This window comes from Anguilla anguilla, chromosome 6 (genome assembly GCF_013347855.1).
Source record: "Anguilla anguilla isolate fAngAng1 chromosome 6, fAngAng1.pri, whole genome shotgun sequence".
Classification (NCBI taxonomy): Eukaryota; Metazoa; Chordata; class Actinopteri; order Anguilliformes; family Anguillidae; genus Anguilla; species Anguilla anguilla.
Genome location: NC_049206.1, coordinates 48,084,691 through 48,102,444, shown reverse-complemented (window position 1 = coordinate 48,102,444; position 17,754 = coordinate 48,084,691). Strand labels below are relative to the sequence as shown.

Genomic DNA, 17,754 nt, shown 5'->3' with positions numbered 1-17,754 from the left:
ATCTTGGCTGAGCATGAGAAATAGGGTAATGCGTTATTAAACAGATTTTTCTCGGTTACCTTACTAATTAATCAGATCAATAAAATAAAATACACTGCCCATCACTGTTTATGCAATCGTTTTAAAAATGTGAAGAAACCTAATGTTGCTATTGAAATGCTTGAAATAATTCTGCTTCAGTAGAAAAAAAAATGAATAAATGAAATACCCTTGTGCCTTCCTTTAACAGCCAAATTATTCAAATGAACAAAAGCATAAATTGCAAGAGAAAATCATTACGCAATCACTGTACAGTGTACTTTACTCATAATTAAACAACCTGCAAATAAGTAGTGCATGGCTGATAACAAAGTAATCATAATCAGAGATGTCTTGCATTCATTCATGAGGTAATAACACTGTCACCGTCTTAGCTTGGAACAAACATACAGACATGCTAATACGAGCCATCCCATGTGTCTGTGTCTCCGACTCCTGTAGACATGGCAAGTACCACATGGATACAGGACTTCCTGCTTTGACTTAAGGACAGTTTACCCAGTGGGGTCAAGATACCTAATGCTTTGAAAGGACCATTTTGTAATGGGAAGAAGAATGGTGGCTGAGATGCAGACACTGGCAGAAGGAGAAGAGGAACTCAAAATGGTGTACACTTCCCCTTAAGATCTCTACATTTGAACCTTGGTCATCCCGAATCAGAAGGAATTTCCCCCCATTTCTACAAACGGCCTTTTTGTTGGCAGACTCGATGAAAAGTTGCCAATAACTACGATTTATGAGCATTACCGGCAAGACAGATGGGAAAACACATTTGACAAGGGTGGGAATGCGAACGCTGTGCTGCAATTGACAAACACATATTTTCCTGTAATGATTGCCGATTGCATTTTAATCTTTTTACTGTGGAGCTTTGGACAGAATTACATATTGACGATAAGTAGTGGTTTTCTCCACAGGCATACCCTTGACAAAGGTTAAATGTGTTTTTTTTCCCTCACAATGAGGTACTTATCCAAGAACTTACATGCACCACAGTGTCATGAGCAGGAATGGTGTATACAATCGTATAGAGATGACAGTTTAATGTTACCTCAGTGTCCTCAAAATTACATGAAATGATTATCAAAATGTTTACTGCGGACATTGAATTTTGCAGTTCTTCCAACAGGTGGCGCTTTTCTGTTAATAGCTCATGACAAAGTCAAGGTTCAGTACATGCATCATTGGCCAGAATTTGTATATCCCAGAATACTGAATAAGGTATACTGATGTGATGAAAAGCATAAATTGGATGCTTTTCGTCAAACGGACGATCTCCTATTTCTATGTTTAGCATTGTGGGTTAAAAGTGAATGTTTTTTAAGTCGCGTTTTTAGCTTAAAATAGGTCAACTTTCCTCTGTTGCGATGGTGCCGCTAGTTCACGTAACAGAGAGCAGTTCCAGTGTAGGCAAACTGAAGTTATGCAGAGCACGACTGAAGAATAACACCCTTGTTTAAAATACAGAGGGCAAAAGTGCATGAAAAAGTAGGACGTGATGTTTTTTTTTATATTTTACATGCCGTTGTTAAAACAGAACAAAACAAAAAAAAAACAGAAAATAAAGTCAATTTTCTTACAAAAATATCCTTCCTTTTTCATGAGACATTGAAGAATTCTGAAAACACAGAGCTTCTAACATCTAGAACATACTGCTACCCACATTGGTGAGAGACCCGCCTGTTTGCATCTCAGCAGGAGGAGGAGAAGGTGACTGTTGGGATTTCCCAACAATGGTGATGTAACGTACAACATTCATCTGATGTCAAGTGTATGTGTGGGGGGGGGAAATAACAATTTGAGTCGAACATGGAATGTGTTTATTTTTTTGCTTAGCAGCACATCAGTTAAAAATCAGCATTAGAAAACCCACAAGGGTGAACACGTAGAATCGGGCCCGTGGTTGTGGCAGGGGTGGGGGGTTGTGAGATGGGGCGGGGGGGGAGGGGGGGGCAGAAAAAAAAGAGCACATAATCATAATTAATTTACGGTACTGTACATTAGAAGATATCCAGGAAACATTCGCAATCACACCGCCGTTCAAATTTGTGAATAAATAATCAGACCTGGGTTGAGAGACGCCTCTTGAACAGAAAGGCAGTGAGATGAGAGCCCGAATACATTCACACGATCCAGCCGCTGACCTGCTGTTTGCACCGGGCGACAGACGGCCCTTTGAACCTCAGCAATGAATGAAGTGGCCGCAAACAGGCTTGCCTGAAGGAGGAGGAGGAGGAGGAGGGGGAGGAGGGGGAGGAGGAGGCGAAGGAGGAGGAGGAGGAGGAGGCGAAGGAGGAGGAGGAGGAGGCGGTCCCCAGCCTGGGCATGAGATTGTCTCACACATGTTGTTTTTACCCAGCGGCGGCTCTGGTCCGTTTCGCTCGATCTTCGGTAAGAAACCGCCGCCCACCCCGGACGGCGGGCGTAATCAAGCTCGCGCTCGGGAGCCTTCGCTTTATTAAAGACGCTAATTTTCGGTTTAACGCCTCAACCCCTTTAATCTCCGACGCGCAAATGTTTTTTTTTGACAAGTTAATCATGAAGTCTGCGCAGAAACTACATTCTTTCAGTACGGAGAGAGAAGACGCATCCTGTCTGCAACAAATGGAAAAGCTGGGGTGGGGGGGGGGGGGGGTTTAGAAGCGGAGGATACGACCTGCACATTCTAATGAGCCGCGTGTGATGTCATTCTTCGCTAGCGCAGAGCTGCCGCGTGTAGCTCACAGCACCCTCTTTCCAAATGTCAATCACACCAGTCTCACAAACAACATGCCTAATATACTTGGTCTTGAAGGCTGGCATCCTCCACCCTTTAAAATATACAGTATATCTCTCGTATTGCATTATTTACGATACCCTTTTTATCAATATCAAACACATTCTATTCTGATCTATGTCAAAGCATAAAAAACTTTCATATTTTTAGATTGCATTTCTTACTTGAATTATTGCATAATTTTATGTATTTTGCTTTAATAATTATTGATGTTTGAAAACTCCAAACTTATTTGTAAGCATGAAAGAAAGAACAAATTATAGATACACTAACATGGAAGTAGAAAAATTTCTTTTGAAATTTGTTGGGCTTGAGTGACTTCCCTGACAGACCAGAAATAATTTGACAGTTTTTTTTCCTCCTTGTAAAATCACCATCAGATTTGACCACTTCTCTCACTTTTTTACTTTGTCTTCTGGCCTCCAAAATTGTAAAAAATGAGAGAATTTAAATCCATTCAGTTTTAGAAGCAATAGCATGATCTAGAAATGACAGGAACGAAAAATTTCTCAAAATATGTTCACACTGCCCAGTACCGCTGACCGGACGAACTGCAGTGTCTCATGGTATAAGCTAGCAAATGTAATGCGTTGTGTGGAATGTGCATTGTATATACTATATATACAGTCTGTGTCTAAAATACAACATTTATTCCATACGTTTAACATCTGATCATTTCCAGTCACCCATGTATAGTGCAAATTTTGAGCCACTGAAGGAAAACTATGCTGACGGAACAATTTCAGTCTGTTCTGAGCCACGACGAGAGATAATTATAAGTGAAGAGATAACCTAATTAATAATACGTGTGAGCTATTTTAATGATTGAACATGTCAACACTGATATCTACCATTTAATCTTTTTATATATATATATAAATGTTTTCTTTTGGAGAAGCAGCTTTTAAAACCGTTTCTACTTTCAGCAATTACCTTGTCAAAAAGTAGTTTTTAAGGCATCTCAGTTAAAGGTGGAGCGAGATTAAAGCAAAAAAGCAGATTTGTGCGAAACACAAAGCCGCTCGGACGTCTAGCTAGCTGACTTTCTCCCCGCAGATTCTCAGCAGAAGAAAAAAAAAAATTACGAAAAAGAAAAACGAAAAGAAATTTTTAAAAAGCTGAACATAACCGAAAACCAAAAAAACCAAAAAAAACTAAAAAAAAAGAAAATCAGTTCATTTGTATTGTGGATGCCCCCAGTCAAAAAAAGTGTGTTTTCAATGCCCTCTTTGATAGGGAGTTCCCTCCTCTTCCCTTTTGAAACAGCAGCTAAAGCTTTCGCTCTTGGCCCCGGGGTGTCTGCGGGGCCGGGGGCGAAGGCCGGGGCGGGGCGCTCTCATTTGAGGAGGCTCTGCAGCATGGCGGTGGCGTACGTGGGCCGGGCCTGCCTGCTCTCGATGGCGCTCCGGAGGTACTGGACGCCCCCGCAGCGCTCCCAGATCTCCTCGAACTGCCGCGGGAGGATCTCGGCCCCCCGCTTCCGGGTCAGGCCCGTCTCCTCCAGGTTCAGCTCGCACATCTCCATGTCGTCCTTCCCTGCGGACGGACAGACGCACGGACGTGAGGCAGGGAGGCCTGGGGCCAGAGTTATTAGGACGGACATACGGACGGACATGAGGACAGGAGCTCAAAGCCAGAGGTATTAGGATGTACGGAAACATAAGAGGAAGGGGTGCTAAGAACCAAATTATGTAGGATGGATGGACAGACAGACATACAGATAGACAGGAGGAGCCTGTCAGAACCACAAGTAGTATGACATTAAGGGACTGAGACTCCAAGAGAGAAGCTTGAGGTTGGTCAGGAAAGAGTGGCACAGTGCCAACAGGGATGTAAGTTCCTTATCTTTATGTCTTGAAAGAACTGCAGCACAGTACAGATTTCTCTGACACATAGCTCTTTCAGCAAGTGCGCAGAGCCAAGATATCTACAGTAGAACTCATCGTTTGCCCAGTACTGCTGCAATGATGGAGTTCCTGCGGGCTGCATGCAATCATCTCAGTGGTAACCAACGGCCACTAATGATGATGCCTGATCATCATTAATGGCTAATGGCGTGATGCCTGGACTAGTCATTCTGACTCTGTACAGAAAGCACAGAATGAATGTGGGTGTCAACCGCGCTGGAACCAAAGTGAGAAACCTGCATGTCAGGATCAAATGACCGCTTTATCTCAGAGGCAAACTGCAGCTACTGCCGCCTGTTAGCACCAGGCACGGCTTAAATAAATCCTGCAGATTGTGCTGGCGTAGAAAACCGAAAGTTCTGTTATTTTTCCAGCTCTTTCGCAGAGTGCGACCCCCCCATCCTCTGCAAAATCTGTCTGGGAGGACGGTAGGCGGAGGCGAAGCCTAGCCTAGCCTAATCTTTCTCGCCGCGGCGAGGCGGGGGGGGGGACCCTTACCTGCCACCAGGAGGATGGGCTGCTTGTCCGGGTGGAGCTCCATCTGCCGGGCGATCCAGGGCCCGTCGAAGTGGGCGTACCACCAGCCCTTCTTGGCCTGCGGGTCCTTGAACTGGTCGCTGGGCCGGATGAAGGGGATCCTGAAGTAGCGCTGCTGCCGGTTCATGGCGATCTCGTGGTGCCGGACGGGGATGGGCGGGGCCGCGTTCTGCTGGGCTGTTGGGGGGGGGGGCAGAATTCAAACGTATCGATTATCTGACCACAGGGCCGTACGCTGCGAAAACGAGACGGGGAAGGGAGCTGGCCGGATTTCAACACACACCTACATCAGAGTATCCCTTTCATTCAAACCACTGTAGCAACCCTCGAGTCCAGTCAAGGGTGAAGATACGGAAAGAGAGTTAAGAAATTCAGAGGGAGGCCTCTTCTTAAACTGAAGTGTACCACAGAACGCAAGGGCAAGGGGAGGGTGTGGGGGTGTCATGGTTGTGTTAACGACTCTGTCAAGGTGACCCATTACCGCTGGGGCAAAAGAGCTTCCCGAAATCAGCTTTAACAAAATGGGCCACTGTCAGTACACCAAGAACTTTCACACCAGGAACTTTGGGTGAGAAATTACACCAGCCGTAAGCATTCCTCTTCCTCCTTCAGAGCTCTTCTTATGGAGCTGTACCACATCGCATAGAAAAAAAAGGAAAATCAGCACTTTAACAATTTTGAAGACATTTCCAAATGTCCAGAGTTAGGCGTGCTGAAATGCAATACGTCATGATTTTTGCAAACTCTGGTATCCGGCAATGTGGCAGTGTACCAGGATATGATAAATTTCCTATTTTACCAAGGGCTTCTATGTTTTGCATTTTCAGACAGGTCTGAAGAGGAGTAAAAAGGAATGAGAGGATGGCTGTGCTTGACATTTTAAGGGGAAGTATTAAAAAACTAGCAGGTCTGGCACAAGAAAAGCACAAGATATTTTAAATTTCTGGTTAAAAATATTAATATAATCAAGACATACTGTACCATTATAATCAAAATGTATGCATGACTAACCTAGCAAATCCATGGTCTTTTTGTTGGGATGCAAGTTATATTGCTATCCTTCCCTTACAATCAGCAGAAAGATTTGCTAGTTTATTGCACTCTTGTACATCTAATATGACAGACTCCTGCAGCCAAAGGAAATTTAGACAGATTGCTCTGAAAGCTTCATATTGCTGTCTATGCATTGTGTTCGAGCCAACTGCAACGGTTCAGTCTCTCCAAGACTATTTCTCATTCTTCCATATTTTCTATAAAATATGGTCAGGGTGTATACCATGGGTGCCCAATCCTGGTCCTGGAAGGTCACAGGGCCCAATCAGCATTAAAGTTGAAAGATTTAAACACTATAATCAACTACGGCCGTGTATCAGTTAAGTTTGGACTAACAATGAAATTTAACACACGTTGTGGATCTCCGCAGCCAAGGCTAGGAACCCATTGTGCATGGTTTAACAACACCACCTCACTCAAAATGACATTGTGTTGCGTATGCCACAGATGGTAATCACAAAAGTGTATCGACATGATTCTCTAACCCCCGACAATGGAGTGGCAGCTTGACTTAGCGGTTAGGCAGCTGCCTCAAATCCCTGGTGGGACACTGGTGAGGTTTTATCATTTGAGGCAGATAACCTGAACTGGTCATGAATTATTTATGGGTATTACATAAAATGTAACGACCAGAGGTCACCACAGGTAAAGATTATATTACATAAAGGTAATATAATCTGCAGTGCGACGTTTAAGAAAATAGCTTCTTCAGTTCACTCAAACGAGTGTGTAATTAAGAGTTGACTCTCGCAATTACACTCGGAATAAAGAAAAGGGGAAAAGGAGAAAGCAGACCTAAATGCAGAAAACTGGCCTTTTTGCTGCAGTAAGATCTGAAGTCACACAGCACACGAGATTCGACAGGCCGAGAGGCCTCTACAGCAGACAGAGCCGGGGCAAAGCAGACCTCTCCCTTAAGCCCAGCGTTAGTGCGAGGGTTTAGCGCTGCGGTTAGTGCTGCTACACCGTCAGGTACCACTTACATGCGTTTTTCACCGCGGGTGCAAGATCTGAAAGTAAACATGCCGGGTTATACAAGTCAAGCAACACATTCCTCCAAAACTGCGAAAATTAAGTCAAAAACCCAAAGCTGTTTCTCCAATGCAGAGAGACCAACAGGCACCGCTATGTTTGCAGTTGCATTTAAAAAAAGGAAATCATTACACTTTACATGAGGCCTGGGGAATATCTAATTAAAATAAAATATGGTAATCACAAATATGAAAATACAAAGTGAACAGGTTAAATCTTTTACAAAGGCATGACAGATTTCATGTTGTGCCTCTTGAGGCAATTTATAGGCTGTATTTTCAACAGTAAGATAAAGAGGATTCTAAACATCCTCCCACACTCCCTCCCACTCAACACAGCCTTCATCCCAACAGAAAACAAAAGAGAGAAGTAACACTTTTATTAAGTGTAGACCACTGGTACCCAAACTTGAGTTACTTGGATCTGAGTTAGGGGATAATTGGAATACATCTTGTAATGTACACCAATACTGCATCCATTCACGTATTTACTTAATAATATGCTACTTAATGCTCATGAAATTATAGCTTTGATCACATTTGTCCTTAAATTTGACTTAATAACAAATGCAAGGAGTTTTATATCAGTTATGTCAGGAAGAGTTAATTGTGGGAATTGCTGAACTCACCAAACTATGACATTGAAGATACAGTGGTAACACTTAAAATGAATGATTATCAAAATTAAATGACACATTTTCATTGAATTCCAGGCCTGGACAAATTAAGCCACATCATCATGAAACCCATGACTGAAATAAGAAAAGAATGTCATATTTTAAGTATATTTTAATTGTTAAGTAGGAACTACCTTTTATTTCATAATAAAATATACTAGGATAGATACACAGACATTTACTGGATCTGGATATAGGTACATAATAAAATTGACAAATGAGACAGCGGGTATAAGTGAACACACTATGTGGCACAAAATCTTTTAAAGTGCATAAAATTATCTTTCTTCACCCTACGCACATGATGGCATTCATGATACCTGCTGCTGTCAGAAACTTCTAGTCACTATATTCTCCAGTCACACTAAATGGAAAACTGAAATGTCAGTGGCTATCAGTTAACAGTTTGGCTTATTGCTCTCATTGAGTGAGCCGGGCAGACTCGACACTTCAAAAGCTATTTGTATCCATGACAACGCCACGCATTCCCCAAGCTGTAAATAATTTGAAAGCATTTGTGAACCGAAAAATCAAATATGGTTTTGTGATGCGTGGAGCTCCTCAGAGATTGATAAGAAGAAAGGCTAATGAAAAGGCTTGACATGAAAACACTAGTGTATCAGTTAAACTCAAACTTTAAAAAGGGGGGGAGGGGGGTGGTGTTTACGAGGGCATCAAACAGAGAGGGATTACATAGGGCAAAGAAACTTGGTGTGTTTTCCTAGTCCCACATAATTTCTATACCGTTCAAAGATTTTTGCAAGTAGAAGTCGAGTATAGCACTGCAGAAAAGTCTCTGTGCGTTAAATATAGAAACGTTCCCCCAATGTGTAGCTCAGTTCTACCTTCTTAATCATCTGCTTCCCCAGATATTCCATTGGTCTACAATGAGATTGCTCACCTCGACAGGTCTGAGTGACAGAGGTTTGGTTCGTTAATGACTCGGACCGTGCGACCCTTACCGTAGTCGGTGACTGATTTAGGGGCCCTCTGCTCAGTTTCAGTGTTACGCTTCTTGTTCTTTGATTTCCAGGCGTGGTAGACCTTCAGACGGCGGTGAAACTCCTCTCGGCAGGCTGCCAACAGTTCAATGTCTACACAAAAGGGGGAGAGCATTGGGGATTAATGGCACAAATCCCCCAGCCAAGCGGAGGTCAGGACTGCTCTGAGTGCCAACAGCTGATAAACACAAGATAAAGCACAAAACAGACAGACTGAATTTTTAAATAAAATCACTATGCCAGCGCATGACAATTTTACGGACTGAAGCGCTAACTAATCAAGTGCTTTGCCTACCAATGCTTCAACCTTGTGCAAATGGGAGCGCACATGTACAGCCATCAATTTTACAATCCACTTCTGACATGGGTTCAGAGGAGAAGCACTTTAGTTCTGACGACTTGTTTGACACCGCCCAGTGTCAGTATAACGGCTCATATTTTAGCACAACGATGACACACTTTTTATTTGAATATGGCCGCTGGGACACGTCAACCAGCAGGAGCTGTGATTTCTTGGCACACGAATTACGCTTCGGAAAATGACACTTTGCGAGAGAGAGAGAGAGAGAGAACACACCGCCGCATCTGTATTCTGCCGAAGGACACCGCTCCAGGTTTTCACTTGCAGAAGGGACATGATTTTTAACTGCCGTAGCAATCATTTCTTTGCTGCTCTCTGATACAGGCCAGGTGAATGATTTTTTCCAATTAAGTTTACGGCTTTCCATCGACTCTCAGACTGGCAGAGTGCACTGCTGTCATTTCAGAAGGACATAAAGCTGCAGTCAAGAGAACGCTTTTCCGATTCGGCCAAAAGCGGGTGGGGTGTGAGGACGGGGGGTTGGGGGGGTGAGAGCTGCAACCGGATGATTTCACGCCGGTGCCGTTCCAAACCGCGGCCGCGATCCTTCGTGCCCTTTCGGCATCAATAATAATAAAACGCGGGACAAACGCACGGAATAAAAGCGAATGGTTTATGTCCCTGGGGGGCTTCCGTAACTGCGCTGCCTCATTAGACCTCGTTAAAAAGGCAAGCGTGCACCCGCTCCGAGGGCCGCCGAGCGCCAGACTGCCGCGCCGCGCGTCCCCCTAGCGCCGTCTCCGCGGCTCTTACCGCAAGAGGTGTTGATGGCGTCTCGCAGCTCGGCGTACTTCCACTTGCTCAGCTCGTACTTCTTGGCCCCGGCTGCCGCTTTGGTCGCCTGCACCTGCGGGCCCCTGGGGGGGAAGGGGGGCACAATAGGACAGTGCACGGTTAGCGTTAGCCGGGATCCGCTGGCAAACGGGAGGGTCCCTCGGGCGCGTGGGGAGCCTGTGTACGGAGACGGTCGTCCAACAGGCTTCGCCGCAGCTCTGAGTTTTGGCGGACAAACCGGTGTTACAGTGGCGTTGAACCAAGGAGAAAATACCAGCTGGCATTATCCCGTTGTGGCATTTTATAACAGACATATAAATGTGTGTTTTCTGAAATACCAAGGAAGAAGTCAGCGAAGGACACAATACAATTCAACGACAAATACAAAACAAAACACGCACAAAGAATGTTTAGTGGGGCCAGATTAGGAAACAAGTAAGATTACATTGCTTATGATGATAAGGGTTAACAACAAGGAAACTGCCAAGAAGGTCACAATGGAAGGGCGGTGGGAGCATGAGGTGGCAAATGCATGTCGTCAGTACTTTCTCCGTCTCCAGCCGTGCATGTCCAGGCTGCCCTTGCACCGCGCTGTCTGGTATTTTAACCAGCTCCTGAAATCTGTCCCTTTTTATAAGAATCTGTGGAGCCGGGGGGTGCGGTCTGTGTCACCTCAGGTCGCCCACGCTAATCCTATTGGCCGACTCTGCCGGCCATTCCGATCGCCTGGAAACGGTGAGGCGCCTACGCCGCGCTACGGACGCCCGCGGATCTTGAGGGGCCAGCAGGAGTCTGTGCGAGCCAATTACCCGCCGAGGCGCTCCCGGCGCTGGGCAGGATGAAAGGCCGTGACCCACAAAACCCGCGATTCATGTACAATTATGCTAAAGCCAGCTAATGAGCTGTGATAGAGAACAAAAGGTTACGGATAAGCTCACTTTACACAACAGCCTTTAGTCCGCACACAAAAGCTCTGCTTTACTTTCCAATTGCATGACTCATTACTGCTTGCTTTTCTTGAGCTAGATTACCCGTACAGGTGAAGTGAACCAACGCTGAATTTATCTTCTCTGTTGTTACTAAATGGTATTTAATGCCAGATACCTTTTTTGCTTGAACAGCTGCAAGATATGCTCTATATTAAGACGTTGGGGGACCACTGTTGAGATACAAGTTCTGAGATACAATAAACTTTTCGCAGCACCAACACTTTTGAAAATTTGTGGGTGTGTGGAGGAAGTCCCAGTTTTGACAGTTCATTGATAGGTGAAGGCTTCAAATGGGAGGTACTCCACTCAAAAGCACCTCACGTAAAACATCATGCAACAACAGTGACATTTTGTATTCAATTACTAAAAAATCAAATTTTGAATTATGATATGTGTATGCATGCATATATATGTAATGTTGAGTGCACTCCTTTTCTTTGTTATTCATTTGGGAGATTGATAAAGATTCGTTAGATTTCGTTTGATTGAGCTGAACGAGGTAATCACGAGCACTCTCCACCCACCTAGCCAGCAGTTCAGACATTTCCTTGGCCATTTCCTCCCTAAAAGGACAGGATAATTCCAGCACACAAAAGTTAAAATGGGAAAACGAATCATCTACACAGAGGTAAAGTAACTCCTTACAGAACTGATTTAAGCTAATGACAATATTAAATTCCTTACTTTGGCTTACAGCACCAATAGACGAAATACCTACATTTTGTTGGGGAGTGGATTCAAAACCTCAGGTTGCCAGAAATCTCAGTAAATGCGTGTGGTTTTCAAAATGTTTTTGCAACATTGATGACACTTCGCAGTTGAATTGCAAAGAAGTAGCGAAGTAAATTGGCTTTTCACCTCAAACTTTGACCTACGTGGGTGCTGTGGCAATGACCCACAGAAGACTAAATGAAAAGTTGCCCCAACTGTATCCCCACACAATAATATTAGTATGTCTTTCAGTAAAGTGGGGAGGGCAGTGAGAAATGGATGGGGACAATTTCAATGACTCGAGTAGGATCCTTTTACCTACTCGCGGAGTGGGTAAAAGGATCAGGGGTCTCGCAAATAGCAGCACAGGAGCCGACCGGAGGCAAGAAACCCAGAGGCTGCTGGGATTTGTAAAAGTACAGAATTGTACTTTTGTTGTTGTTGTGACCTCATACATTTCCCCTCACAGGAAGCACTGTCGGCTGTGCGTGTCTCATTAAAAGACGTTTACTTTTTCAGGTGTTCAGATAGCAAAGCAATGTTACAGCCACAGCAGGAAACTGCCTCAGGCTTTTCTAGTTAGAGTCAACCTTGTTCATCTAAATTTATTCTACATCAGTGCATCTCAAACGTAGAAAGTCACCGTCAGCATTTTTTTTTCCAGTGTTGGATCACACATAGTCATACTTCCGTACGAGAACTGACTACAAACGTCATATTTAAAAGCCTGCAGGTTCCGTAAAAACGTCTCTTTTGTCCATAGTTTAACATTTTTCAAATGTCCAAAGCAACGTTTGAAGGCATGTCTGGCTTCATGCTGTTATTATACAACGGTGAAGGGGTAAGTTGTTAGAGATGAGAGCTAGAGGGTATTTTTGAGAGCTGCAGTATTTTTTTAGTTTTACGCACACATTAGCAAAACGAAGCAAAGCGATTCATCAGCTATGGTACACTCTGTTCTGAAAATCCTATTGGGAAAAATTGGCCTGAAGATATGAACAATGATATCCACTCCTTTGACCATATCTACAATAAATACATCTAAAAAAGTTTTATTTTAAAATGTCCTGTTTAAATACTAAAATATGTACTCAATTCATCTTTTTGAATGTATATTTTCACAAATAAAAAGAAGCACCATCAAAGTAATTACTGAAACAGAACATACATTGTCAAGCTCTTGGTCTTTTGAAGTGTGCCAGCACTGCAAACAGAAGACAAAGGGTTAAACTGGAGGTGAGTAATCCGTAACTTTGGAGAAGTCAGCGGGATCAAATATTGTAGTAATTTCTTTTTTTTTTAATTTCCCTGCTTGATTAAGCAAATGATCTTCTGTTTGTTTCTGGCAAGACAACAGATTTAAAAATTCTCTGGCAATCTCGTACTCATTCATGCCTGATGAAAGCAATGCGGAACTGATGAATTGCAAATTTCCGTGCGAGTTCGTGCTTTTAAAAAGAAGACGAACATCTTGTTAATCACGTATTTTGATTGTTAGCAGAATTGTCTAAGGCGGTTAAAAATTTTTGGTCGGCAGATTGCTAGAGCATGCAGGGTCGGGGAAGAATTGACGGTGTAAAGAGGGTATTTGCGGGGGATCCAAGGGTTAAAGCATGTCTTACTTCACGCTCTCTGGAGACTCAACACCTGAGGTGCCATTACTGGTAGAAGAGAGAAAGAGAGAGAGAGAGATTACACGCCCGCGCAGTCGAGCGAAGCTTCTGTCTGTCCTCCAGGATGTGAAGTGACCTAAATCCAGTACACTTCTATCGAGTCATGATTGCCATCCTCTGCTTCTGTCCTTAGAGATCAGATTTGATGGCCCTCTCCACTGCTCCTAACCAGGGGCCTTCTGCAGCACTTTTAAGGCAAGAAATTCAGGATCTAACCGTCTGGGCGAACTGTGCTAAAATGTGGTGCTATTGCAACAACACTGAACAGCCACAATTCTCTATTCACCCCCAGGGTTTTAAAAAATTTGCAATTCTTAGTAATGTTCACATAAAAGACGATATCCACAATGGCATAGACTTAAGCGTCATTAATTATAGCTCGACGTCCACTGACTGCTAACTTCAGCTGTGCGCCAGGAGCGGCTGAGCTCTCCTTTCAACACGTCTGGGTTATTCACGCCTTGATCTGTTCACCCGGGCGCGCAAGGGGCGTGGCCAGCTCACCTGCGCAAGCTCGTGTCCGTTTGCGTCTCCTCGGTGATGAGTTCAGCCTCGCTCTGGGCGATCCTCATGGCCAGCTCCCGGTCCCGCCTCTCCTGCTCCAGGACGGCTTGTCGCTGGGCCTCCTCCTCCCGCTCCGCCTCCAGCTGCAGCTCCATCTCCGCCTGAAATGACAGGTGGGTGTGGGCGCGCATCTCCTCGGTGTACGTTCTGAACCCAAACGCTTCACACCACTGGACAGTAACTATAATCAACTCTTCAAAGTGTACAGCAAAGAGATCCTCTCTGAAACACACACACACACACACACACACAAGTATTTATTGCTATACTTGTGAGGACTTCCCATTGACTACATTCATTCCGTAACCTCTAACCCTAACCCTAACCCCAACCACTACATGCCTAACCTTCACCTAATTGTAACCCTAACCCTAAGTCCTAACCTTAAAACAGCCTCTTGACCTTGTGGGGACCAGCAAAAGGTCCTCACAAAGATATATTTTCCACATCCATCCCACAAAGATATTATTACAATTTCACATGCACACACACGCACACACACACACACCGATAGGAATCCACCTGCAAACACCCGTAAACAAGGCCTCCTCTTGACTGCGGTGGCCCAGCCAGAGGAGAGCCTGTGGATGTCGGTCAACCTCATTTCCCCTGTCCCCTGTAGAGCCTGAGCTCCTCTCCCCGCCCTAATAAGGAATCGAGCCGGGAGTCTTACGCCCCTGAAGGCAGTGGAAGGCCACAGGAAATAGATGGATTGCACTGAGTCTGCTGGGCTCTAACATATAACACTTTGGAAGTCTCACAGAAGTTTGACTCGGAGAAGGGCAAATGAAATTAGGTTTTCGTCAGGAGCAAATTTGGTTTGTGCCTTCGCTCTAGGGCTACGATGATACATCCGGTTTTCAGGCTGGTAGAGGCACTGGGGCTGGTTGTACCTGCTGCGCATAAGTAAAAACTAAGCCTAGTAGAAACTCTCGCACTACTCAAATAAAACGTGTTGCACCACACAACATAGTTAGAATGTAACTCTACGTATAAAATTGAAGAATTTCTTGAAATCTATGAATCCTCTCCTGGCTAGTGTTATAGGTGTAACTAGGTAGAAAATATGACCATGTGGAAAGTGTACATATTGAACACATTATTTTGGCTTAAAAGTATTAGCCCTTAACAGCTTGACACACATGATGGTAAATGGTAAATGGACTGAATTTATATAGCGCTTTTATCCAAAGCGCTTTACAATTGATGCCTCTCATTCGCCAGAGCAGTTAGGGGTTAGGTGTCTTGCTCAAGGACACTTCGACACGCCCAGGGCGGGGCGTGTTACATATTATATATTCAAACACCTAAAGATGCATGACTCAAGGGATTTCCCTGTACAACCGAGCAGCATTTCCACTTGAATGGGCCAATTGGGAGAGACGTGGCATCAAGTCAAGGCCGGGGCGACTGAATGACCAGAACAATCTGATTGTCTTTCCCTGCACGCCAATCTTTCTCTAAATACAGAGACAGGAAGTAGAGCTGGCCTGCGGGTCAGGAACCTAAGCAGCTACAATCGGGCTATGAGTGTCAGAGCCTAATAAGGCTTATTAAAAGGGCGCTAATGAGCCTGTGGTCTGTGGGTGACCGTCTCCCGAACAAGATCCACGCCCTCCTACACGAGGAAAACAGCTTTCGGAAATGCTACCAAGGTTCAGGGAACAAGCCTTCTTAAGGTTTCACAACAAGGACATTTGTTTTCTGCCAAACAAAAAAGGGTTTTGGGGAAAAAAAGGCAGGTTAAGGTTAGGTGAGGGACAATTCTGATCACTAAAAACAATCAGTTTTTTTTTTTCAAGAGCCAGCAGGTAAAGAAAGGGCAGTAGATGAGAAAATTCCAGAAGAAAATCAGAGAAAATCAAAGTCTTCACTGTGTCTGTGTCATTAAATCAGCAGCATGTCTCATGAATATCTGTATGCCACAGCGGTGCAGAGTTCATCCTGGTCACAGGTTCCCAAAAAAAAAGTGAGCGAGAGAAAAAAATTATAATCAGGTTTCAGAAAACTCTGCAGCTGCCTCTGGGTCTATATGTTCTTTTTTTTGGGGGAGGGATGGGGAGGAGGGGAACTACCCGCATTACGATGCTGGTCACTACAGAGTGATTAGCAAGGGAGATGAGTGTGTGTGTGTGTCTGTGGCAGTGAGAATGACTGAGAAAGGAAATGGGACAGATGCAGAGAACCGAGAGTGAGTGTAGGTACTCGAAACATGGAGGACCGGGGGGGGGTGTCACTATGACTCCCTCTTGCAGCCTCAGTACATCCATCAGGAGTACCTTTCAGAGGTATGGCCACAGCAGGAGGCCAGACAAAGAGAGATACAGAGGGAGAAGGACAATGACATTCCCAGGAAGGGGTGCATTGTCCTGTCTGGGGATTGGGGGCATGTGAATTAATGCAGGTGCCCCTGCCGCAGCAGAGCAGATTGCCAGCAGGCCGGGTAGGAGAGGAGCACAGATTAGTGTTCCTGGCAGCCGGGCTGTGCAGCTAAGGGGTAACAGAGGGGATGCTGGGTAACGCCGAAGACGTCTAAGCAGGGATGGCTCAGAGGGACTTAGCCTGGCAGCGGGGTGAGGAGATGGACCTCGGAGAATAAACATTTTTTTTTTTTAAAACACTCTGCAACCCGGCGCTGACCTGTAGCCTCTTCTCTTCCTCCTCCATCTTCTTCCTCTCCTCTTCCTCGTGCTTCCTCTTCAGCTCCATCTCCGCTTTCCTGCCGAGAGAAGCATGTGTGAGTGTGTGTGTGTACGTGTGTGCGTGTGTGTGTGTGCGGGCGAGTGGCGAGGGGGAAAGTTAAAGAAAAAGACGCACGCGATCAGAAGTCAGGTGACGCGCGGGGCATTGATTAAAGGGAGCAAACATTACTCTTCCTGATCAACGGCGTGCGCTGGGTGATGAATCCGCCCCGTGATTCCCGCAGGCAACTTCATTTCCTTCCTCTGAAGCAAGGTCAAACCCGAACCCCAGACTGGAAGCGTCAGGAAGGAGCGCTGCTAGCCCGCGCCGCGGTGCGGCCCCGCGGCCCAATCGCGAATCTCGGCCGTAAATCGCAGCGCCGCCGCATTGTCAGCTCATTAATGTTGCATATAATTTAACGTGACCTCACCTATGTCGCGTGGACACAGCGGCGCGTCAGCACCGCGATTAACCTCGGCTTCCCTCTGCGACCGATGATATCCAACAACGCCCTTCACTTCGTACCCTTCAACCACCTGACAGCTAAATTCAGGGAGCGAGCTATCTGGGCAGAGTCCATAAATCTTGGGCCGTCATCTTTAATGCGCGCGATGAGGAGGTGCCGATCTGAGGTGACCCCGGACGGCCCGTCCGGAGTTCACGGCTTCTTACCCGGGGAAAGAAAACGGCTCAGGGGACAGGCGGCTAAGCCGGTGCTGTTTTTGGCTACAACGGATCATTGCTTTACATATAAATAGTTCACATAAACACACAGTCAGGTGTCTGAAATACCTTCCATTTTCAATGATAGGAGACATTTATCTTGCGTACAAACGGAGGAAATAAATTTGAGAGCGGTCGAAGCAAATTTCGATTTGACGGCGCGCATTGAGGGTTTGCGCAAGGTGACAGTGGGTTTGTGCAGGTGCAGCAGCAGTGGGACTCAGCTCCCAAAATGTGAACGGTGTGAAAGAACTGT

General features: G+C 45.1%; 1 protein-coding gene across 6 annotated transcripts in view; it reads right to left on the bottom strand.

Moving 5' to 3' along the window:
• Positions 1-1,842: 1,842 nt before the first annotated feature.
• myo6a (myosin VIa) overlaps positions 1,843-17,754 on the bottom strand; it is a 66,915-nt gene continuing 51,003 nt past the window's right edge. Inside the window, exons 27-36 of one of the 6 annotated variants that reach the window (XM_035423102.1) lie at positions 16,734-16,812; positions 14,034-14,194; positions 13,479-13,517; positions 13,025-13,060; positions 11,670-11,708; positions 10,136-10,239; positions 8,983-9,114; positions 7,296-7,322; positions 5,221-5,436; positions 1,843-4,351 (exon numbers count right to left, since the gene is read on the bottom strand). In XM_035423102.1, coding sequence (XP_035278993.1) covers positions 4,152-4,351; positions 5,221-5,436; positions 7,296-7,322; positions 8,983-9,114; positions 10,136-10,239; positions 11,670-11,708; positions 13,025-13,060; positions 13,479-13,517; positions 14,034-14,194; positions 16,734-16,812 — 1,033 coding nt within the window. In that variant the 3' untranslated portion in view covers positions 1,843-4,151. The remainder of the gene's footprint in view (positions 4,352-5,220; positions 5,437-7,295; positions 7,323-8,982; positions 9,115-10,135; positions 10,240-11,669; positions 11,709-13,024; positions 13,061-13,478; positions 13,518-14,033; positions 14,195-16,733; positions 16,813-17,754) is intronic. The other 5 variants (XM_035423104.1, XM_035423105.1, XM_035423106.1 and 2 more) reach the window with 5 other exon arrangements.